This window comes from Ammodytes marinus (assembly GCF_949987685.1).
Source record: "Ammodytes marinus genome assembly, chromosome: 7".
NCBI classification, from domain to species: Eukaryota; Metazoa; Chordata; class Actinopteri; order Uranoscopiformes; family Ammodytidae; genus Ammodytes; species Ammodytes marinus.
In genome coordinates this window covers 24,951,686-24,975,944 of record NC_137211.1, presented here as the reverse complement: position 1 = coordinate 24,975,944, position 24,259 = coordinate 24,951,686, and the positions used below count along the sequence as shown (strand labels likewise).

At 42.3% G+C, this 24,259-nt stretch overlaps 1 protein-coding gene across 1 annotated transcript in view; it reads left to right on the top strand.

Annotated features, from left to right (window-relative positions):
• The first annotated feature begins 280 nt into the window (after window positions 1–280).
• The window catches only part of prkar2aa (protein kinase, cAMP-dependent, regulatory, type II, alpha A), a 48,554-nt gene continuing 24,575 nt past the window's right edge, over window positions 281–24,259 (top strand). Inside the window, exons 1-2 of the mRNA XM_080031911.1 lie at window positions 281–876; window positions 1,710–1,992. Coding sequence (XP_079888037.1) covers window positions 1,743–1,992 — 250 coding nt within the window. The 5' untranslated portion in view covers window positions 281–876; window positions 1,710–1,742. The remainder of the gene's footprint in view (window positions 877–1,709; window positions 1,993–24,259) is intronic.

The window sequence follows — 24,259 nt, the reverse complement described above, 5'->3', positions numbered from 1 at the left end:
CATATCCAATATTTCTGGACATCTCCAGCAGCTCTGCCAAGGCCACTTCTGTGGGTGTGGTCCTATTCTGTGTAAAGAAAATAGTGGTACCTTTGATCCCGCCTCTACTTACACAACTATATCCAATTGGCTGATGGATCATGAACGTCAATTCTAATTGGCCGCACTTTCTGTCAATCAATGTCAAACGCTATCTGCTCACGGACTAGCCACGCCCCCTCAGGCTCACTACGACTAGCGGTCCAGTCGTGCATGTTAAACAGTGGCTCGCCTGGGAGGGTGGAAACAGGTTTTCAGTTCATTTTTGCATTCGTATCCCGTTATAATTAGCCACCAGACTGCTGCAATAACGTTTTTTTTGTCGGTACTTCACGGCTGTGTGGGGCAACGCTGTAACTGAGTTAATGACATTTTTTACCTAGCTACAGCAGCTGCCTTAGCCTACTTGTGTCCTGAGGCGAGTGGAGTCCTTTGGCTGTTGCCAAAAGAAAACAGGCAGTGGCTAACAAGTAGTTAGCAAGTCAGCTAGGTAGCTTGCCGGCTAGCCACCTCTCCCTGCTGCCACAGTAAAGTCCCACCCTCACCAATTGTGTGGACGTCGTAAGAAGCTGCAGCGGTGAAGTCGAGTGCTTTTCCCTCTCAACTTAGCCGCTGTACGGCTGGCTGGCGAGCGAAATAGCACATAAAACGTTAGCTAGGTGACGCTAACGTCAAATATTTGGCTTTAACGTTGGACAAGTGTCGCCTGTGGAGGGATACGGTCGCTACACTGGCAAAGAGACTGGCTAAAAAGAAGAGGCGAAATAAGAGCGAACAGTGAAGACACCGAGAAGGAGGAGGGGACTGGCTGGTTTAGCCGGGGAGACAGAATCTCACGTAAGTGCAACTATAAGTTAGCTTACCAAACGGCTTACCACTCATGGACAACTTGCTCTGCTTGCATGGTAACATTTATCCAGCCAGCCACGTATTATCCGTGGCTTAACTGCTACTGCCTGAGCGCCATACTAAGCGTAAGCTAATGGTATGCTCCCTTGAAGGTGGCACACTAGCTAGCAAGATAGCTAATGCCGAATGGGTTGAAAGTGGGGCTGCACTTGAATATCAGCTCTTCTGTGTTTGCTACAGTAATACCTTGTTTGCAAAGTTGGTTATTTAAGATGTCATTCGTCTATTTGTGTATCGAACAGTGCAGTAAACCGGTTGTCATGAGTATTAGCTGATTAGCTGCTTTGCTAGCTGGTTCCAGCCGGCTACCCACCCAAGTTGACAGCTTAGTTTCTGACGATGCCAAGCAGTAGTGTTAGTGAAACCCGGCCGCACGTCACTGGTTATCTGTTTACCCCATAGCAAATGTAGGGCTCATATCTGTTTGGTGCAGCTGCGGGGACTGTGTGTTCCCTGGCTCAACCCTAGATAGGGTGGCCGCTTACAGTGACAATGTCACAGTAACACACTTCATGTACGTGCGTTACACTCACGTCGCTCACGAGTGGCAGTGAAGTAGCTGCCCAGCTGTCAAACTTGATAGTTATTTTTCAGTTACCCAGGCTGCCCCGGTACATTCCAGCTGTCATTGAGAGCTGTCATCAACATAGTTAAAGTCAGCTGTCAACTATTAGGCAAATAATCCTAAACCACATCACAGCTCCTGTACACAAGTATTATGACCAAAACAAATTCTGATTTTCTCTTCTCTCCTCCTGCAGAAAGATAGCAGATAGACTGAGCCACGCACAGCCATGAGTATTGAGATACCGGTGGGATTGACAGAACTGCTACAGGGCTACACTGTGGAGGTGCTGCGACAAAGGCCGTCAGACCTGGTGGAATTTGCAGTACAGTACTTCACCCGTTTGCGGGACACCAGGAGTCAGGATGGGGCTGGCGCTGGTGTCAAGTTGGGGAAAGGGGTGATGTTTGATGGGGAGCCCATGCAGACAGAGTCCAACGGAGATGATGAAGACGATGACGAGGACTCTGATTTTGAACGTAAGTTGGTGTTTTGTTGTGTTGGTGTTCAGTTGTCATTGTGTTGAGCATGTCTGTGTGAGTGGAAATGGGACAGAGTGTCTGTGTGTCTGTGTACGTGACGGGGGTTTGGGAGTGAAAGGGAGAAAGTGAAGTAGAGGCTTGAAGCTTTGTCACTGATGAACTCATAATCTCCCTCATCCAAGTCTGCCATATTTGCATCCAGAAAAAATCCTGTTGAGTAGGTAGTTCAGCCAGGCAGCCCTTTTCTGCCACTTATCTAATGTAGGTCTTCTCCACTCTCATTTTCTATCTGGCCGTCGGGATCTAAAAGAGTACTTATGTTTTAATTTGAACTATTGAGTTTCAAGGCCATAAAAGGTCTCATTCTGTTAAATTTAGCATTCCAGTCAAACTCATTTATAAACTGTGAAGCTATTAAATGGTGAAAAGTAAAACATTATTCCCTGGGGTGGCCCCATGACTACACAGACCTTCATGAAAGCTTTCCAAGTTTTCCCACTGTAGCTAAAAGGAAAGGGTCTTGTATACATTCTAGCAGACATTGTAAATTAAGAGGGGCAACGTGCAGATACACTGGTAACATAAGTTACAAAGTAGTAGTAGAATGGAATGTAGTTGAATGAATTTTGCAATGACTGTTAGTTAACGGCTCGTCTTGCACTTCACCATTAAAATGTGATAAGTTAATACTTATGCAATTATACAGTAAATGCCCAGAAAGGGGTGTGTCTTCTTACACCAGTCCCCCTGTGGTTGACTGACTGGCAGTAGATATAAGTTGCTCCATATCCCAGCTCTCCCTCTGTACTGCTGAGAGCAGTGTGTCCTAGATTGCATCACTGTGCTGCTGTGGATCCAGGGGCTGTTACCCTGTGAATGGGGGTTCTGTGTTTTCTCAATGAGTTTATCTACGTACTATGATGATCTTTGAATCTATCTTAGGTGTATCTTCTACAATGATGTTAATGCTCTATAATATCTATAGTGGGAATTTGGTAAATACTAAACAGACTTCCTGAAACTTGGATAGTATTTTGTGATTTTTTTTTACATGAGAACCAGGGGACTCGGTTTCTCTCTCTTTCATTTACAGGTTGAACATATTGATCGTGCCTCGTATGCAAATTTCCATCATGAAAGCGCTGTCGGCCAACCTTGTAGAGTGGTACACGCTGGCTCAGGGTTAAAGGGGATTACAGTTTCTAGGCTCACACTACGTGGGGTTGCTGTCTAACAGCTGTAGCCGTGAGAGCAGGATATGTGCGTGCTTGTGAAACAGATGTGTTTTTGCTTGATTTCACAGCCATTTGAATCCCAGTCTAGGGTGATGGCACGAAGCAGTCCTTCCTAGTACATTCTGATTTTCGATTGGTATTGAAGCATTTCCCAAACCTCATCCAAGGTGACATTAAAGGCCAGGGAGCTGATGCTGTCATGCTGCATTGGGGAAGTTTTTTTTTCTGGATGCTTGGGGTCACACACATGACCTCCATGACAGTTGATTAACCATCCAGGCTTGTGTGCGCTGCCCCTAGGGACAATTCACTTCCAAAGGGAACAACACAGGCCTGTATAGCGAGAGACATCATGTGCTCTTGCCCGACCACTGTTGTAGCCTATAGGTATAAAGAGTGCTATGATGCTACCAGTTAAAACAGCACATGCTCCAGAACAGTTTGGTCTTGTGAAGAAGCCACCAGAATAACTTCAAACTCGGGATTGCTTAACAGGCATGGCTATTCTAAGTTATATCCTGTCTACTGTAGGCCTACACTATTCCTACTATACACTATACCAGTAAAGACAAAATAAGTATATCTAAAACTTTACTATAAAATGCTGTTACATGTCGTGTCAGAATTCTTGTGCCAAGGTTGAGCACATGTTTAAGGTCTGAATTTGATACTCCTTTTAGAGTTTGAAATATAATTCATTCAGCTGAATACTTTACACCAGGTGAACGTCTAAGACCCTTTTGGAGCATAGTTCATTAAAACATAATGTGGATTTTGTCAGTCAGTGACTCTCTTTTTAAAGTAGGCCAATCACTTATTCGACCCCTTGATTAAGCTCAGACGGCATAGAAAAGCCCTCGGCACAGGAGAAGTTGTTGGACCTATGATTAATACTGAATTAGTTTGAAAAAAGTCTTGAGAGCTTCAAGGTGAAATACTAGTGTGTCACATGAACATGGTCTGTACTTGATGTGTCTGTATTTTTTATTGTCTACTTATTGTTGTGAAGAATCACCAGTGTGCTCTTAACCTTTCATTGGCGCTGCAAGAAATCGCTGTATGAGTGTTACAGCTAAACGCCTAAAATTTAAATGAGTTAGATAGCTTGTAATGTATTCCCATGGATGTAGTAGTTTACATGCTTTGTTTTCCTAACTCATTTTCCTAGCTCAGCGAAAGCTTGATATTGTTTTGAATACAAACTCTTGTACCTCCATCATAATATCTACTGATGTCGGGCCAATGATTTCGAAGTCACCTTCTCTACTGTTGAGCTTCATTTGAGAAATGGTGTATCCTTTTAATTTAGAACTGCTGTTGAACGGTTGACTTAGAGACTAAAGCATGGGCTCTGTTAAAACATTTGAGATTCAATTTTATTGGATTAAAACTGAGTGTTGTCAATATTAACTTCGCCTGCTGTCTTCTTTAAACAGACTTACCCGGTGAGTCCAGGTGAAATGTGTCATATTTTCCATTTTCTCAGCAAACAAAGGGCTGAAGGAGAGTACAGTGCTAATATGTTTTTTCCCCTTTGAGCTGGCCAGTCTAGAGAGGGTCTGGCAGTGTGTGTGTATTCAGGAGGAGATGAATTGATGACTCTGTGACTGAAATAAGTGCAGCTTTTTATTAAAAGGTGGATGGAGGGCCAGATGAGTCCCAATGATGGTGATAATAGAGATAAATTAAATGCGTTTTTCTAAGAAAGACAGCGGGGTTAAAGCAGAGGCTATATGGAAAAGTAATTTAGGGAGGACAGAGTGGGGCCGAGAGACTTTTTAGTCACCCAGCTACATAACAGACTTGAAGCCTGGCTATTATTGATCATGGACTGTGCAGTTTTCTCACCACAGATGAACGGTACATTTCAGTTAACGTCATTTATCAAGGAATGATTTACCTTCCTATCTCTGTATTCTGTAATCTGTTCAGGGGAGTATTCTTCCTGAAAAGCATCAGTCAGTCAGTCAGTCTTTTCAAAATCCCACCCAGGTGTTTTGTGTTGATTTATTTATTAGCGCGGGTGTTTTGACAGCAGAGAAACCTCAGAAAGACGCATAACATTAACAGGAGCCAGTAAAGTGTTTCCTTTTTCATCACAGCAGCCAGACAAGCAGTTGGACTGTGGTCTATTTGGACCCTGTTGGTTTTTCACTAAATTACGACCGTCTCTATAACTTTACGCTGACATGTTTACTTCTACACCAAATCAGCTGTAGTGACATTAATAGCCAATTCATTTTTTTCTTGTTTATTTCACCAGTTTTTTTTAGAAAGCGCTTTATCTACTAGGTCAAGCCCGGGCTTGTTGTCGCTCTGGTCACGATCAAACACCACTTGGTGAAATTCTGTCTCTCTGACCTCTTTCTGTCTCCTCCCTCGCTCTCTTAACCTCCTCCACAATTTTTGGCTCTCACTTTGTCTCTGTCCCTCCCCTCGCCCGCTGCCGTCCTGCCTGTCTCCCTCTTCCTTCCTCTCACTAATATAATATCCCTTCCAGCTCTCCCGATAAAGATATAGTAACTAATATGACATGGAAAGGCCTAGAGAGCCCTATTTCTTTCATGTGCCCTCTATTTTCTTTCCTGATTCTGTATTTTCTTCTTATTTACTCACTTCTTGTTCACTTCTTTGTCTGGACCATCAAATTGAAATCAAATGGATCCTCTATGGGCGCTTGTAATTAGTGCAATAAGAGAGAGCCGCAATGTCCATATTCATTACCCTGCCGTGTGTGTGTGTGTGTGTTGTCACCGTTGTATGGACGATTAAAAGGGAACGGGAGCTCATGTGTGCACCAATGAATGACCAACACTAAGTGTGTACCTTGTGTGCTACAGTTGTATAAAGGATTTAAAGGGAGAAGGAGCGCATGCGTGCACCAATGCCCATCACTCACTGTGTACATTTGTGTGTCAGTATAGTTGTGTGTGTGTTTGTGTGTCAGTGCAGCATTGTGCAACAGGTGACCTGATTAGCAGGCTGCAGTGTGTGTGTCCTGCGTGCTGTCAGCCTGCAGACAAATGTAATGGCGCCCGGCAGCAGTAGCAGCAGCATCCCTTCAGAGACCTGCTGGACGAGCTGATTGACAGTGCTAAGTGGAAAAGCCCTCAGACGGCTCACGCTTCACAATCCGGCTTTCTCACTGCTTTTTTAATATAGTACCTGTCTTTCTCCCTCACTTGTCTTCTCTGGTATCCATTTCTGTCTCTCTGGTTTCCTTCATTTTTTTCCCAATTGAAAACAAAAAAGTCCTTTTGGCTTTTGTCGACCAGCTGGCTGTATGTCTATTAACTGATCTAGATCTGTGTTGCTTTGCGTGTGTGTGTGTGTGTGTTTCTTTTCCTTAAATGTCAGCTATTAGGCAAAATGCACATTTTTTTTAAACATTAATAAGGATCCCCGATGTGACTAGAGACTCCCAAAAAACAACCCTCTCTTTTTTAACACCTGCTGCACCTATCTTAAACCCAAGTCAGATTTATCTCCCCTCATGACATCACAAGGGGAGAACCCCTCATTACCAAACTAACCTAGCACTACCTCCACCTTTGATAAGCACAGCCCCAGATACCTTTGACTCTAGCTGGTAGTTAGATTCAAACTGGCAATTAGATTTAGGGCCAAGCAGAGCAGAGACTGGGCCTTTTTGACTCCAGGGTTTAAAGGGACAGGCACTTAAGCGGCTGTGGCGAAGCGGATAGGGTGGTTGTCCACTGGAGTGAAGGGTCGGTGGTTCCATCCCCCGTTTCCCCGCCACATGTCGAAGTGTCCCTGGGCAAGACACTGAACCCTAAATTGCTCTCGGTAGTTAGCTTGCACCCTGCGTGGTAGCTAGCTGCTGCTTTCGGTGTATGAATGTGTGTGTGATTGGGTGAAAAGAGAAGATTCAGCAATGGAACTGTGTGAAATATAAAGCTTCTAGTAGAAGCTCACATTACAATTATGACCCTGAAAATTAGCAAAATAGGTGACCTTCAAAGGTTTTCCTCCATTCAACTGTGCTCTACCTGTTGATCACCCTGTCTGCATAACTGTCTCATTTGTGTCTCTGTTTTTGGGTCATTCCTTTTGAAATCCATGCTGCTGGTAGTCTGCTGGTGTGAATAATACCTTCCTGCGTACATGCCCGCTTTCATCCTCCTCTGCCTTTCTTATCTCTTTCTCTTTCTTTGAGTTTTTTGCAGCCTTATCTCTCTTCTTCTCTGTGAACCTGTTCCTCCACCTCCACCTCCAACTCCAACTCCCTCTTTATTTTTCTGTCAGCACATTGCAGCACATGCCTATTTGTTCTTAAAATTGTATCCCTTTCTGTGTCTATATTGTTTTATTTAAATAAGGAACACATGCACAATGATGCTAAAGACAAGTGATTGTGACTCAACAGGGCAAGATAAGTATCTTTTGTCAATATTTAGGACAAAGTTTAAGGCAGAAGGACACACTTTTGTATCACGTGCAAAAATGAGACATTGAATATCTGTGTCCTCCAGTAGCTGTCTTTATCTAATCTCCATGTGTGTGACGGCGTGTCTGTGCGTCAACAAGGACATTTGTGGTTGGCTTAAACTCATAAACAGAGCAGCATATTTGTTTCTTTGGTATTAAGGATTATATCAGAATCCCATAGTGGCAAGCTGCTGGTCCTACTCTGCGCAAGTACAAAGGAGGGAAAAAAAATGGAAGAAAGGAAAACTAATAAATCAAATAGATATCCAGAGCCAGTTACAAACAGACAGAGGAGGCGTTCACAGAGCCGGCGGTGGGACAACCTTGTTCACTTAGCGTTTACTGATAGAAATCATTTCAACTTTGCTACTTCCTCATTCCCTGTCCTAAAGATGAATCTTTAGTGCCACTGCAGAAAAATGAGGAAATGGAGCGAGGGGGGGGGGGGGGGGGGGATGACAGGCCTTTAGCTAGCGGCTGTACATCCTCATCTGCTCTGCTGTTCCTGTTTGGAGTTCACATGCCCCCCCCCCTCCACCCCCTTTCTCAAACAAACACAGTATATGGGTCTACACACTGCCTCGCCAAACCACCCATTGGACCTTTTAAACATATCGATGTCTCAAAAAAAGTATTAAGCAAATGAACATAACGTAAAGCTTTCATGTGAATTCATCAACCTCCTATTGTGTGTCATCCAATAAGAGATGGTGTGTTACCCCTCGCTGCACACTCATGCATTTTTTATTTGACATCAACCGAGACATGGAGACAAAGTAATACATAATACCAAAACAAACATTGTGTGGAAGTGAGGACTGAAATAAATATTGAAGGAGAAGACTGCCTTCAGTCACACATTCAGATGGCGATCTGCAGCGTTGATGTTTAAGTGTTTAAGCAAGAGTTAGCATCGATGCCTTGCACAAGTGGGTGATGTTTAGAGAGAGCCACTCAAATGCCATGGACTCAGACTGACCCCTGTTCCTCTCTGTACAGAGACAGGGAGAGAGGAATGAGTGAAACAACAGAGGGACTTTTATGGGTGGGGGAAGAATGAGATAGGAGGGTGAACGATTTTAAAGTGAGTCTTTAAAGGTCTTCAGATAAAAAAAGATATGATTTTTGCTAATTTGATTACTTGACTAAGTTAATTGATTAGAGGAAATATGCTTAAAAGCATGAAAATGAAATCAAATTAATTGTTATACTAGCATTGGGCGGATCTACTGTTGCTGTAAGTTAATGGCTATGTATTGATGCTTCTCTTGGGAGAAGAAATGTGAGTACAGAGGGGATGACGAGAGAAAGGGCACGGGATAGGAGGGACAAAGTTAGAGAGGGAGATGTAGAAATAAAGAGAGGAAGGAAGAGATGAAACCTACAGCAGAATTAAACAGAGGAGGAGGTGGGTGGACAGTTGTCTAATTACAGATAATGTGGAAATCAGTCATCCGTCGATCAATGTTGTGAGCGGCTCCACATCCCCAGAGCTGTAACGGGGAGAGTTTAGCATCCTCAGTCCTTTTTCTTTTTGCTTAAACTATCCAGTTTAACAAATGGCATCCTTTTTCTAAAATAAGTTATTTCAGTTTTTTTGTATGATGGTCCACCAGCCACAACAATAACCCAGTATTAAACCATTTAGGAAAATTCTTTAGCCAAAGACGGAATGAAAATATTCCACCTAGGATTCTGCGCTTGAGGTTTCACAACATTTTGTTACACATCTGGCTGGCTACTTTTTTTTCTTTTTTTTTTACAATGCATGCCAAAGATGTCCCCCTTGCATAAACACATTACTCTGTATTATCTTCCATTGTTTTGTCATTTATAAGCCCCCTTCGCCTCTATTTCATTCTCTGCAAACGTGCTTCCTGTGTGGCCATTTTTCAAGGGCTGTATCTTTCCTTGAGGGCAACCGACTTTTTTGGAGCTCCATCTCCCAGTTGAGTCTGCTCATGTATATATGTGTTTAAAAAGATAGAGCTCGGAGCAGTCTGTGTTCTTGCATAATTTGGATAAAGGGTAAACCATGATAGAAAAAAACGATGGCAGCCTAGGGTTTGAGGCAGAATAAAGGAGGGAGGCTGAGCTGTTTTAATACAGACACGTCGGCCTCATTCATCAGACTATGCTAATGATGAGCATGAATATGAATGAACTATTTCTATAAGAAAAAAACATGTAAACAGCTTACGGATGGGCCTATTTAAAATAAGGTCAGTAGTTCAACCATTGCAGGCAACGTACATGTAGCCAGTGGTGGGATTAAAGCCCAGTATTGTGCGTATATTAAACACTGGTTGGTTAATCCACATGGTTGACAGTAAGATATAAACTTACAACACACAGTTCTTGTTTCTTAGGGTTTCCCAACCTAGCAATGAGAGATGAGAGTGAATTTGCCAATGTTTCTGGGCTACACTGTTTAACTAGCATTCTTTTTTTATTTATTCATCATTTTCTCCTTGTGAAAACAGGTCACAGTAACCCGTTCGATTCGTCCTCCATTGAAGGGTTTGTTGTAAGGCTCTTAGCTGTGGTTAAAGTGAATTACAAGTAGGCTTTTGTGTGTGTCTCTCTCTCTCTCTCTCTCTCTCTCTCTCTCTCTCTCTCTCTTTCTTTCTTTTTTTCTATATCTCAATCTCTCTCTCCCTCATTCTCATTCATTCATTTAGATCTCTACCATTCAGGACCATTGACAACCACGTCCTTATTCTGCCTGTCATTACATGTCGGCCATCACTCTCTCATCCTGTTTTCTCTGAACTCTCTCCTCCTCTCAATCTCATTAGACAAGATGGCTTAAAGAGCAGGGGGTTATAAGGGAGGTTTAGTAGAACCGTCTTTGGCATGGTGAGAGAGAGAATTAACAAGGGGGACCAGTAAAGTGAAACAAGGACAACATGAAGGAGAAAAGACTGAATGAGGTAGACACTTTAGGGTTAGCATCAACTTTATACACCAGCCAAATGCATCTGGGTTTGTCTACCATTTTGGAAATTTGAGCAGATCTAGATATTGTTAAGACAAATTCCAAACATGATGTTTTTGCCTTGGGAACTGTAAAAAAGGCTGACAGCACACAGGACAAATTCTTCTTCAGATATACCCACCTGTTTTCATTCAGAGAGTGAAAAAGAGTCTTGCTGACAGTCGGTTGAAAGACAGGCCTCAGGTGGACAGGTCGGCGTGTGTGTCAAACTTGCAGCCACTAAAAATTTAAAAAGACAGCCAGTCACTCAAGCTATTTTTGGTTATCCGTGGCCCTCAAGTGTCTGCACAAAAAAACACGTGACCATGCATTGGATTTCTGGGTGAAGAGAAATATGATTGATCAGTTCCAAGTCAGAGCTTTAGATTTGAGCTTCTTTTTTTTCTTTTTTTTTAGAAACCCAGCCTCTTGAAGCAGGCTGACTCGAAAAAGAGATATTACAAATGTTGGATTCAGTCAATGTGTTCAAATGCGTGTCTCATCCAATACAATACGGAGAATGGGGAATGACATTTAGCTAGCGCCTTCACAGCAACCATAGACCAGGGCGAACTTTAGTATTCACCTGTGACTAATACGAGTTTGAGAAAAGGGATGATGGTTGGTTTCCTGCCAAATTGGCTGTTAGAGCAGACAGCTGAACAGACAAAGAGCAGCAGGGCTGCATCACACCCCGCCTCACACATCATTCTGGCTCGTCTACTGAAGAGTCCAGCTCACATGTGAAAATGTGGTATATGATATAAATTCTGCACCCTCCCTTTAATTTCTTTGTTCCTTTTTACGTAACACCAAACCCACACTACCCAGTTTAGAAACCAGGTCAACCGATCTAAAACTTGGATGGATGTGTTGAAGTTCAAAAATTTAGCAAAATGAACAATATGCAAATTAGATATATAAATCTAATTAGTTTAGTTTTTTTAGAAGAAAAATTAATTTCATGTTGTATAATGTAGGCTGTGATTGGTCTAGACATCGGTAACCGTTTTCACTATTTACCATAGCTAAATGAAATAGCTAAATAACCTACATTCATTTTAATCCTCAACAGTGTGTACATTCTGCTGTAATATAGTGTCTTAGCCTAGCACGGCCATGGTCATCATAGAAACCACTGACATTGAAACTGCTCATGGCCAATGGCTGCTGGCGGTGACAGTGACGGGCAGTGGCCTTGTCTGATCCGGACTTAGACAAGGAAAGTCAGGAGGTCACTGCTAGTTCACAGCCCCCTCCTGTATCTGTATCAGTGTATTTACATAGCCTTGATATAGACTTACATATCGCTGGCTTTGTATTGCAGTTCCGATAGTGTGTGTTTGGGTAACCCTTTTAATATTTATCTTCTTAAAGGGCAGCTGCACTGTTTACTGTGTGTTTCAGTGAGGAATAGAGTTGTCATTGGGAGAGAGAAAAAGAGGGAGAGATGAAAACGACAAGCAAGGACTTCTCTGTTCATGTTGTTAAAGGCTGTATATTTATAGTGTTACATTATATAAACCACCTTTCTTCCTGTAATAGAACTTGTTACATGAAACGCACTCAGCATGACACAGGTTAACCAGACTGAAGTGGCTTCCGTTAGGTGTTTTTTATGGCTGCAGTAATACTGTGAGATTTAAAGTAACCATACAAGTGTACGTGCAAAGTTTCCACAGCACACAACAAGTAGTACCCAAAGAGCGCATCAAACGGCATTGCATTTAATGGCCCGACTCTAAACATAGGCGCTTGTGAATGTGGAGGTTTTTTGGAGTTCTTTTGTGACTGTAAATGGTCACGTAATGGGAGAGCAGATTGGCCTTTGTTTATGTTACACCCCAGTGGTTTGGTGAGAGCATGCTGAGCTATCCTACCCGCAGGCTGCCCGCTAATGTTCTCCTCTGCAGTTTGACGTTTTATTTACCACCACACTGGACTGTCTCTGGCTGATGTTCTGCTATGACTTCTGTGTTAATGCCATCCGATTTCCAACCCCGCACACACCAAATTAATACATTAAAGCATCATCCTGGGGATATGGAGACATATCGCTCTACTTGTCTTGAGACTTGACGCTTTATAGAGCCAGATGTTGGGGTGGGGCTGAGTCATTGTAATTATTAATGTATTTCGGCTTGCCTTTGCCGCAAACAGAATCCCAGGCTACTCCGATCCGATAATACTGATCCATGTAATGTCTCCAGGGTCTCAGCTCTTACACTGTGTGTCAGGAAACCAAAAATAATTACACGCCCATCTTTTGTAGAGTCTCCTTGTGACAAAAGAGGCAATATGTTTTAATGAAATAAGCCTTTGCAGGGTTTGGGACTGTAAATGTAGCAGAAACCGTGGCTAAGTTTGTAGCTAGTTTGATAAACGGTGTACCAGATAAGATCAAAAAAAGGATTACTCTCTCCCGCATTCTGCAATGTCACATTCTACAGGGGGACAGGTAACATTCCTCATGTGCTGAATCTTTACAATCGTACCGGCTGCCACTGATAACCTGTGCAAAGATGGAAACGCCATCAAGGGTGCATGGCATGCTACACATAGTTGACTCCTAGTAATGCTTAAACACATTTGTGGTATTTTCAAAGTTTGTTACCATAGCCTCATAATAAGAATGCAACTTGTACTGTACATAATATTCATCAGCCAGTTACACAAGTTCACATCACACTGTAGACAAGCTTCGTTTTACGCACAGAGAAGTAATCACTGTTGTGCTAGTAAGTTCTCTTGAGAAATGTATCACTTCCAAACCGCTAAATGCTCCATCTCTGAGAAAAGAGGCTCGAAAAAACAACACATACATTTTCAACAGTAATTGTATTTGTGTTGGTCTCACCCGTAGTTGTTGGTCATAGCTTCTATGCTAGCACGGTGCCTCAGCTCTGAACAAATACCTTGTTGCCCTCGTAAAGTAAACAGGATTTAACTGAGAGCTGGTATAAAGTTTAATATTCTGTCACCCCATTTACACTAATGTTATCATTACAAGTTAGCGATTGTAAATAATTATGTCATGTCATGTTCTGTTATTATGGAATCTAAACTGGACATCAGACGTACAAAAATTCTACAGCTAACGCTGCTGCTCGAGTCCTCACTAGGACCAAAAAAGTAGATCACATTACCCCAGTTCTTAGGTCTTTACACTGGCTTCCTGTCACTCAAAGAATTGATTTTAAAATATTGATGATGGTCTACAAAGCCTTAAATGGTTTAGGGCCAAAATACATTACTGATCTGCTGATACGTTATGAGCCGCCCAGAGCCCTTAGGTCGTCTGGGATGTCGACTAAACAGGGAGAGGCGGCATTCAGCGTTTATGCGCCCAATGTCTGGAACGGACTGCCAGAGAGTCTGAGGTCCGCTGAGACTCTCAGCTCTTTTAAATCGGGTCTCAAAACGTTCTCGTTTCCCTTTTAACCTGTAATTTTTTTTTTTTTTTTTTTTTTTTTTGGTAAAATGTTTTAATTCTTTTATTTAAATGTTGTATTTTTATCCATGTTTTAAATTTGTTCCTTTTTTTTGTATTTGTATTCTTTATTTGATTTTAACCCTGTGAAGCACCTTGAGTGGCCCTGTGCCTGAAATGTGCTCTATAAATAAAATTGCCTTGCCTTGCCTTGCCTTACAGAGCTGCAGTATTTTTCCAGCTAGCCCGTTTTGTAGGACAGTCAGTGGACAGGTCCAATATGAAACTAACGAGGTAAACAACTTTAAATGAAGTTGTCATTAAAAGCTGTTTCGTCTTGCTTCCACGTCTTGTTTGTTTGGTCCAGTAATTGAATAATACCACCCCTTTATCGTATTGTATGTATGAAACAATGACACTTCTGCTTCTTTCACTACATCCACTGCTGGCCTTTGTAACTGAATGGTAATGCATAACAAGCCTACCAACCAGGGTCAAGGGGGGATTTCCACAGGCACTCAATAAGCCCTTTCTCATGCTACCGTAAGATACTTTGGAAAAGCTGCTAAATTGATTATGCACGACTACAGTTAGCGCTGCCATTACTGCTGCTACCGAAAGCATACAACTGTAGCCGGTGGGCTGATAATGTTTGGGCTGTACAACTTTGTTTTCTGTCAACACCTTTGTCTGATTATGCAATTCACAAAGGGGCATAGTCAAAGTAGGAATAAGTTATTTAGAAAAGTGTGAGTTACTTGTCTATGGTTTAGAGTTACTTCTGCCTACTCAGATTTAGTTCAGCGGTTATAATAGGCTTGGGCCAGACAAGAAAACAATTTATTGAGAGTGTTGAGAGAGTTATGGCATTGTTTAAACAAGCAAACACAAGAGGTGACGGCTTTGTTTGGGTGTTCTGAACCAGACCGTTTGATTAAGTTTCCTTCTTTTATTTTATTAAGCTATTGCACCTTCCTCTTTACATTAAATCTCCATTAATACCACTGAGCATGGGAAAGGGTTAACAATGGCGCTGTACGCAGGACACGGCTACTTCCTTTTAAGGGCTGAAGTCCTCTGAAGAGTGAGCAAGAGGAAAGAGAGAGAGAGACAGAGAGAGGGGTTGGTTACTGGGAAAGAGAGTAGCGTCGGATATGGGGCAATGGGTGAGGAGGAGGGAGAATATTTTTTTTGTGGGAGGGAAATGGACAGAGTTAGATAATGGGAAAGGTAAAGAGAGAGTGAGAGAAGGGAGTTGCATGCATGGTGGGAATCAGGGACTGAAACAGGGCAGAGCGTGAGAAGAATGGTGGAAGCTCCATGACATAGGGAGAAGAGGGAGGTGTTAGCTGTGAGAAAAGAGAGAGAGAGAGAGAGAGAGACCAACTAGAGAAAAGAAATATGTACAAAGGTTACGGCAAACAAGAAAGCAAACACAAAACTGTTAAAGAACAAACAAAGAAATGGTGGACATTTTTTGTGTTGTAAAAAACGTAGCATGATTGAGAAGCAGAAGAGCTAAAACATACGCGGTGAAACAACTATGAAAAGGGTTCAGTTAAAAATAAAAGCTATTATTTGAGTAATCTAGAGGACCCCTGCTGTACATCTGTCTCACAGGAAACCCCAACTCTGTGTGTGTGTGTGTGTGTGTGTGTGTGTGTGTGTGTTTTTTGTGCTATATGCTCAGTGCCAATATTGTATATATGTGTGTGCATGTTGATGTATATTCCCTTCCCGAGTGTTGTTGGTGATATCCTGTAGCCTGGTACGTCTCTCTGTTTACAACTTCTGTGTAATAAATTCAACGTGCAAACAAGTCCTCACTGCCATAAATCACAGAGCTGAGAAACTGGAGATTTTGCGCAGCCAGCTTGCTCATTTATCTTGTGTTGGAGGGAGTGTGTGTGTGAGGTATATTATCCATAATACAATAACATGGTTAAATGTTCAAACTACATGACAATACCAGTTCATCCTGTTGACCGTCTAGGAAGCAGACAAGGGTTAAAGGTGTTTCTCCTACAAGTTTGTGTTCGTGAAATACTTGATTTTGTCAAAAAGCGTCTTTGCTGATCGTTTGTAGGTACACTGTTGTATCATTGCCCCAAAGCTTTGCAGTTTGCTAAATTCGGCCGAGGGAACCTTTTGTTTAAAGTTAGTTAATTCATTGAGGTTGCATGTGTTGTACAGTACACCACTACCCTTTCCCAGTCATTGCTATGTCTGTCATGGCTCTTACTGTGGATTTCTTCCTCATTTTGTCTTCTGTGCTCCTGTAATATTATTAATTTCCAGGAATTACTGATTTATTATTGGAGATAACTCCCTATCACTAACAGAACAATATAGCCTGGAGAGACCGTCCTGATCTCGCAAGCTTCACATTCGTTTCTGGCCTTTCTCCGATCTTCGTGGGCAGCAGTACATTCAAAATGTGGAAGGCAACTTCTTCTGATTGGTTCATGTTGTCGTCAATCTAGCCTCCAGTCAGACTGGGCCCTCCCTACTTTCTGTCCGTTGAGTTGATTGATGACTACATGAACCAATCAGAAGCTGCCTTCCACTATTAAGGTGCGAACACACCAAACGCGTTGGGTGCGGTGGCGGCGTTGAAAAATCCTATTTTTGCATAGGGAACCATTGGTTTAGGCGCGATGATGCGTTGGCTGCGGTAAAGCGGCGCTTTGGGCGCGGTAGCCGCGTTACCAAAGCGTCACTGCACCATCGCACGAGTTCAAAAAATTGAACTTTTAACGCTCCAACGTGTGACGTTTAGCCGCGTTGGCCAATCAGCGGTGAGCTTGACCCGACGTCACGGACATCGGCACGGTGGGAGCATGGGTGGGAGGACAACACAGAGGCTGAGAAACACCGAGTAGGAAATGCGGCTGGCTGGTGATATGAAGCCGCTCGGGGTTGGGTTAGAAGACGTGGGGAAAGTGAGCCAGGAGAATGGGCTTCCTGGTTAATTCAGTGAATATAGCGGCTGTGCTTTAGCCGATAAACCAAGTTAGCACCGGTCGGATAGCGTTAGTTAACTCACCCGGTTGTGTGCGGCCACCACCTCCATAATGAACCCAAACATAACGGCTAAAAGTCCGGGGAACTTTCACAACGAGTACAGCGAAGCACCGGTGTTTATGCCTATATCTACGCCAGCCACGGTCCCGTCACAGCCAGGTAGGGTAATGTAGGCTACTTGCCTTTATTTTCTACTGCCCTGTGCACAATGCTGCTGTAAATGTGTTTGGTATGGTGCTGCCTTGCTGTTTGTGTTCATTTCCGAGTGGCGTGAATCTGCAATGCTGTTTTAAGGCTATTTGTTCCGTTCAGTTGCTGTTTATTTGTCTTTTGGCACAATTGTTGGCCGTGTTGTTGTTGTTTTTGTGTGGATATGAACGCTGTTGTGTCGGGTCGGTTCTGATCGCAGCCATGGTTGATTAGGGGAATAAATATATCGGGGGAGACTAGCTGCGTAGCGTTGGGCGCGTTGAACCATTTTTTGACACAAAATGACCAAGCGCCAGATCAGGTGCGTTGGGCGCTTTGGCCACCGCACCCAACGCGTTTGGTGTGTTCGCACCTTTAGGGACGTTAAGTCAGAAGAACGCAGGTCCCAATTGGCCCGTGCATTTTTTGAGCAGACTCCTCCCCACAGAGATGGGGAAAGCCCAGAGAGAGACTGATTTAAAGGAGACAAACCAATTAAAAGCTTGGGAGATCAGGTCTCGCTATTATAAGCTATTGACTTCAGTTTACTGGTATTCCAGCTGACTCTCATATGATACAAACAGCCACTGGCAGTACGGATGACACAATGTGATTATGATCAAGAATGTCACTGCAAATCATGATCCTATAGATGTTATCCCAAGTACAGTTATAGGACTCAGTATTTTGAGTGTGTGCTCAAACAGTTCTGTAAGGCCCCAATTTGCTAGAGGCAATAATTGACATGTTCTTTCAAACTGATAATTTGGCTCAAGTATGACGCACCACAGCCAGCAGACAAGCTGCGTCAGCAGCACGATACCTTTGTGCTATATATTTGACCTTGAATGACACAAAAGATGTCAACAGCTTGTTCTTTTCAATATAATATCTGCTTCCTCTCTTTGCATAGCTGCTTCATCAAAGTGTTCAAAGTTACATTTTTAGTTACATTGTCAGCCTCGCAGTCACTCAAGAATTACTTGAACGAGGCACCATAGAAAGACGTTTACATGACGGCTGCAAGATTTATCTGTTTGTGTTTTACTATGCCAATGGTATAATAGCTTTGACAATGGAAACAATTGTATATTCAAGGCAATGGATTTTTGTGAATCGGAAACAGACAGCTTAAATATACTGTTTCCTTTGGTACAGTACATCAAATCTCAGTTTATTTGAAAACATTTCAATTAATTTCAGATATAATTAGCCTAATGAGCCACATAACATTGCAATCTCTGACAGCCTTTTTTAGTGTTACATTTTCTGATATATTTATTCACTTGTGATGGGGTGCTACACTCAAGTTTTTATTTCAAAAGATATATTACTCCGGTAATATATGTCACTTTGTGTGTTTTCGTACCACCTCTACTTTCTTCAACTCTGCCTTTTTAGTATGCATTCTCTGTCCACATATAGTGCGTTCCATAGTAAGTTTCACACCTGCATGTGTAATTGTGTACAAATTGATCAAAACGTGTGCATTGCAGACATTGTGCTTTTTGATTAGATTTCCCCACATTAGCCTGGGTACTGTAGTGTAAGCTGCAGAGACCTGGAGTCCATTCTGCTTAGGTCAGCACTCCAGCGTACACTGACTACTGCTGACATATAGAGCCAGACTCAGACTACATATATCTTTCCTGGGGAGGAGACCATGATTTAAGAGACGATTAATGTGTGTCGCTCTCCGTGTGGGTCTTGGGGGAGCGATGAAGGGGGACAGAAGGCAAAAGAAACGAGGAGAGAATTTGAAAGATATATTGATAAGGGATCATGATGATTGTGATGAAAATTGGCTCCGAGTCACTCAACCGTTTTATATATTGGAGGAAACCCCAACAAAATCCTCTCTCTGCACTTTGAAAGCCCGATACTGGAGGCATTTCTGTGTACAAGTGGATTTGCAGTAGGAGACTAGAGCTGATGTTGTAGTTTTATTGAGTCTGCTTTTGATCTTGCCAATTGTTGTGTGTCTTCCACCTCATTTGTGTATGCGATTGCAGTTGTTTCGTCTACTGTGTGTGTGTGTGTGTGTCAGGTCGTAACTATTTGCATGTGCGTATGTCTGTGTGCGTGCCAGGAGAGGCTGTCAGTGACGTCTGAGGCTGCTCTCTCTGGAGGAGAGGCAACACGTGAGGGAAGCTCCCTGCTCCACAGCTGACCCCACTGGTATCAATCAGGCCTTGAGAGGAGGACAAGGAGAGAGGGAGAGAGAGGGATAGATAGAGAGAGAGAGAGAGAGAGAGAGAGAGAGAGGTAAAGGCATGAGAGAGAGAGGAAATGAGGAAGAGGAGATGGAGAGGAAGGAGTGGGAGGATGGAAGAGGAGGAACAGATGGCGGGGGCTTCTGTCGAGGAAGAGAAATATGGGGAGATGCAATTTGTTAGGGGGATTGATGGAAGCATGGAGAGATAATTATGACTATATAAACTTGATTAATGATTAAGTCTTAACATTTGAAGTCCAAATACAAATGAAAAGAGAATAAAACAATCTTCACTTCAATACCAGCCCAAAAAAATATAAATTAATAAAATATAAATTAATTTGATTAAATAAGAAATAAAAATGTTTATCTTTATTTGTCTCAGGGACAAATGTACAAAATACATTCAACTCAAACAATTGGAAGAGATGCCTTGTACCACATTCAGCTTCAAGCTAATTTCCTTCTGTGCACAGAAACAATGACAAAACAAGCCTATCATCTCTGCGCTACAGATGGACATTCAACGTTCTTGATTTAAAAAAAAAAGATTCACTATAGAAAATTCTACTGAATAGACTGTAGGTCAACCTGTTAGATAATAATTAAATTATTTATTACTAAGGTTTCCAAAAGGGCAACACATTTGTTATATTTGCTATGAAACGTAAAGTCGTACTGTTTAGACAAACTTTATACACAGGTACGAAATAAAGAATGTGTATTTCCTTTTTTGTAAGTGGCATGCCGAAACCCATTTTTCAGTAAAGTAGAAATTGAACCGTTTCTGACTGTGAAGAAAGAACAATAAATGACAGGTGAACCTTTTAGTCGAAACACAAAATGGACACAAATTGGCCATTTAGGTGACAGAAATAATTGCTGTCTAAAAGGAATGTCTGTGCGTTAAAATACATTTTTGAATTTGAAAGTCAAACTGCTCGATACTCCCCATTTACTGCAATAAATGCATAGGAAGGCACCATTCATAGTCTGCATGATTTCTTTTTTTAGTGATGGACAGAAAGACAGCACAGCGTACGCCCATCCCCAAACATGATTCAGCCCCTGTCACTATTTCCTTTTGCCAAATTCATTCTGTCAAATAGATCAAATGCTCCAAATGGTGGTTGACTCCCTGCCAAAGTGGCTTATGTAATGGACAGATTGGTCCCTTTTTTTTTTTTTAAGCCAAAATGTCCCTGTGTTTTCCCTGCTTCTATTTCCAGGAAGCAGAGTGGAAGGAGAGGAAACCGGGAGGTGTGAGTGGCAACAGGTGGGCGGACAAATAACAGACATGTCCTCCTCACTCAGTTCATGTTGTCTATCCTCCTTTTGAACTATATCCTGCTTGAAAGGCAGGCAGTGCTTTCACAGATTAGGTCTGGGGTTGATTGAATCCTTACAAACTGTGTCTCCGGACCTGTCTGTCTGTCTGTCTGTCATGTGTGTCTTTTCATCGGTGCGACCGCTCTGTAGCCATTCTGTTGAAGCAGATAGCAAAATGTATAGTATTGACAATTGAAGTGTCTCAGGCGGAGACTGGCTGATGTATTGACGGGCCAAGAGCAGACAAGACAGTTATACACTGAGAATGGCTGTAGGAGGAAATCAATGGAAAACACCAGGCAGCTGATGGATGAATCGCTACTCCTTTTCTCTTATTCACTTATTCACTCAGTGGGCTTTTTAATTCTCTCTCTCTCTCTCTCTCTCTCTCTCTCTCTCTCTCTCTCTCTCTCTCTCTCTCTCTCTCTCTCTCTCTCTCTCTCTCTCTCTCTCTCTCTCTCTCTCTCTCTCTCTCTCTCTCTCTCCTCCCTTTGTGATTGTTTCTCTACATGATTTTCTGAATCACCAATTATCAACTGCTACGGTCATCCTCTTTATCCTGTGTCTGTTTATCCGTCTCGCTCTATACACTCATACAACAGATAACAGACTTGTAGCTGCTTTGCTTTCTGTCCATTGTTGTGTCCCTTGTAGTCTCTATCCCTCTCATTTCTTCTTCTATATCAACAGGCTTATACACACACCACTGCCATCATTAGTATTGGCTATGTTTATTTTTTTCTCCTCTTTTCTCCTCTTTTCCTCATGTTTGTTTTTCTTATATAGTCACCCATTCTGGCCCGTCTCCCACTCTGGGTCTCCCTCTGTCTTCCTTTCTCAGCCCTGCATATCCATCTGTTAATGCAGTGAGTGGGTGTGTAGGGAGGGATGGGGGGGATCTGCCACTTGGATATTGGAGAAGGGGTGGGGGGAGGAAAAGTGAAGGGGGTAGAGTTGTTATGGTGATGAGATCTTCTTTGTGTTTGGTCGCCAAGGCAACTTCAGGCATACCACTTGATACAGCCACAGTCCACTCTCCTCCCTCCCGTCCCCAGTCACATGACTGTATGGAGAGCCCTTCACACATTGCACCCACACACAAAGGCTAGAGCATGCACACACATTATTTTTGTATGTGTCCGTCTTCCTAGTTTTTCAGAGCCAAAACGGCATTTGATGTCACTGTTTGAGACAATACATGATATGTTTTCTAATCGGCCTAAACATCAAGCTAGGTTATTTTGTCATTTGCTTTCAAATGCTCCCAGCAAAGGACAAGAACAAGGCGAAAAAAAAACTACATCTCTTATTTTCTGAATTTGTATTCATTTCCTAGGGCTTATGTGTTTATCCGTTTCACCATAATAATGTGCTTAGGTAGAGTGTGGGAGCTACAAACGGCGAGGTAACCTGAGCTCTCAGTCTTAACTGGAAAAAAATGTGGAACCCAAGCGTGAATAGCCCCACAACCACTTTGTACTATAATGTTGACAAGAACCAAGTATAACAAATAGCAGAAATGTGTGCTTTTACACCTTTTTTCAATAAAACACAACTGATGTGTGTTCCCATGTGTGAGCAGCTTTGTCCGTGTGTGGATCTTCAGTTGCGTGATGTGGTGTGTGTGTGCTTGTGTGCGTTTCTGTTGATCTATGTGCCTCGCTGCCCCAGCACCTGCAGCGATCTGACCTGTTCATGAGTTTGACTCGGATCAAAACAAATCATTTTAAGCAGTGTGGAATGTTTCCTTCTGCTGGGGTTGCTATGTTACACGTAATAGATGTTTTGAAAGGGGGATGGCAATTGTAGTGGAGGAAACAGAAAGGTGGAGTTAGACGCGGGTAACAATGATGTCGCTGTTATAAATGTTCTTATTATTTTCACAGGTATTGCCATGATTTGTGTAAATGAACCCATTTGAACAACCCTGGTGGGGTTTCGTTTCATTTACTTTATCACTAATTGTTTGTCACCTACACTTCTTACTGCTAACCATTTTCTATCGATATTAAGTCACTGAATGGGTTTCTCTAACTATAAAGCAGCTACTGTTTTCTGCTCATGTGAAAAATCAATTTTCTGCTTAGATAGGTAGTTAATCACACTAAACAGTATGCTGCCTTTTCGCAGGCCCCTCATATTCTATGAGAGATGACAGGAAATGAGGGAAGAGAGAAATGCATCAAAGGTCTCCATGCAGATACAAACTGGGCACATAGTTCACGGTCAGCGGACACACTGGGCCCCTTTTTTCACACCAATTCTGAATGAACAGTCCACTTGTAATCAGTGTTGGGAATAACACCGTTATTTTTTCAGTAACGGGGTAATCTAACTAATTACTGTTTCCGTCGTTACAATGCCGTTATCGTTACTGAACGTAATATGCGGTGCGTTGCTATGAATTGATTGAATAAACTGTAATCCGAACGCACCCCTGGCTCCATACACAAACTGCTAGTGAGGAGACCGGGTGGGTTAACAACGATATAAGCGATTGTTATTTCTTATAGTGTATTAAGATGTGTTTTATTCAGTGTGGATGACATTACAACTGTCAGTTAGCGCCGTCACGTCAGTCAGCCGGAGCGCCTGTTAGTGAAGTTTCTTTTTCTTTCTCTCTCTGTTGTGTGAGCGTGCGAGTTGCCACAGTAACCACTTATCAATCCACGGTTGAAACTAGCTTTCCCTGAGTGTGTTGCCCTTGTGAGTAAGAGCTTGGAGTTTACCGATCTCTATTATAGGCTAAGTTATAATTTATGCACGTTATTAAACGGCAGCGATTCGCGGGTCGCAACAGCTGTTTAACGTCAAAGAATGTTTACTTTTGTTGAGAACAAAATAGTCTACTTTAAGTGCAGGATAAACCTCTTATCCTGCACTTATTATGTGCAATAAGTATCGAAGGTTATGTAGCCTACAAGCTACTTGTCTGTTCTACTCATTTCAACTGACTTGTGAAAACTGGTCCAAATTCTTTGACATATAGGCTAGCAATTTTTACTATAATTTTTTTTACAGTAACGCAAATAGTTACTTTCCCTGGTAACTAGTTACTTCTATTATAAACTAATTCAGTTACTAACTCAGTTACTGTAAGTAGTGAGTAACTATAACTGATTACTTTTTTAAAGTAACGTTCCCAACCCTGCTTGTAATGTGACGTTTACTCACTGCTAACTCCACTGTTTACAAAGTGCATCCTTCAATACGTCATACCTCAATCAAGTCGCCTTTTTCACCTGTCAGTTAGGAAGCAACTCACAGGAGAAGAAGCATAACATGAAAGACGATAGAATCAAAAGGTTAAGGTCAGGGGGAAGAGCTGTTCAAAAGGAAAATAATTATTGAAGAAAAAGGTTTTAATTTAGTTAGAGGACATACTGCAACAACATTAGATTTTCAGCAGTGAAGGA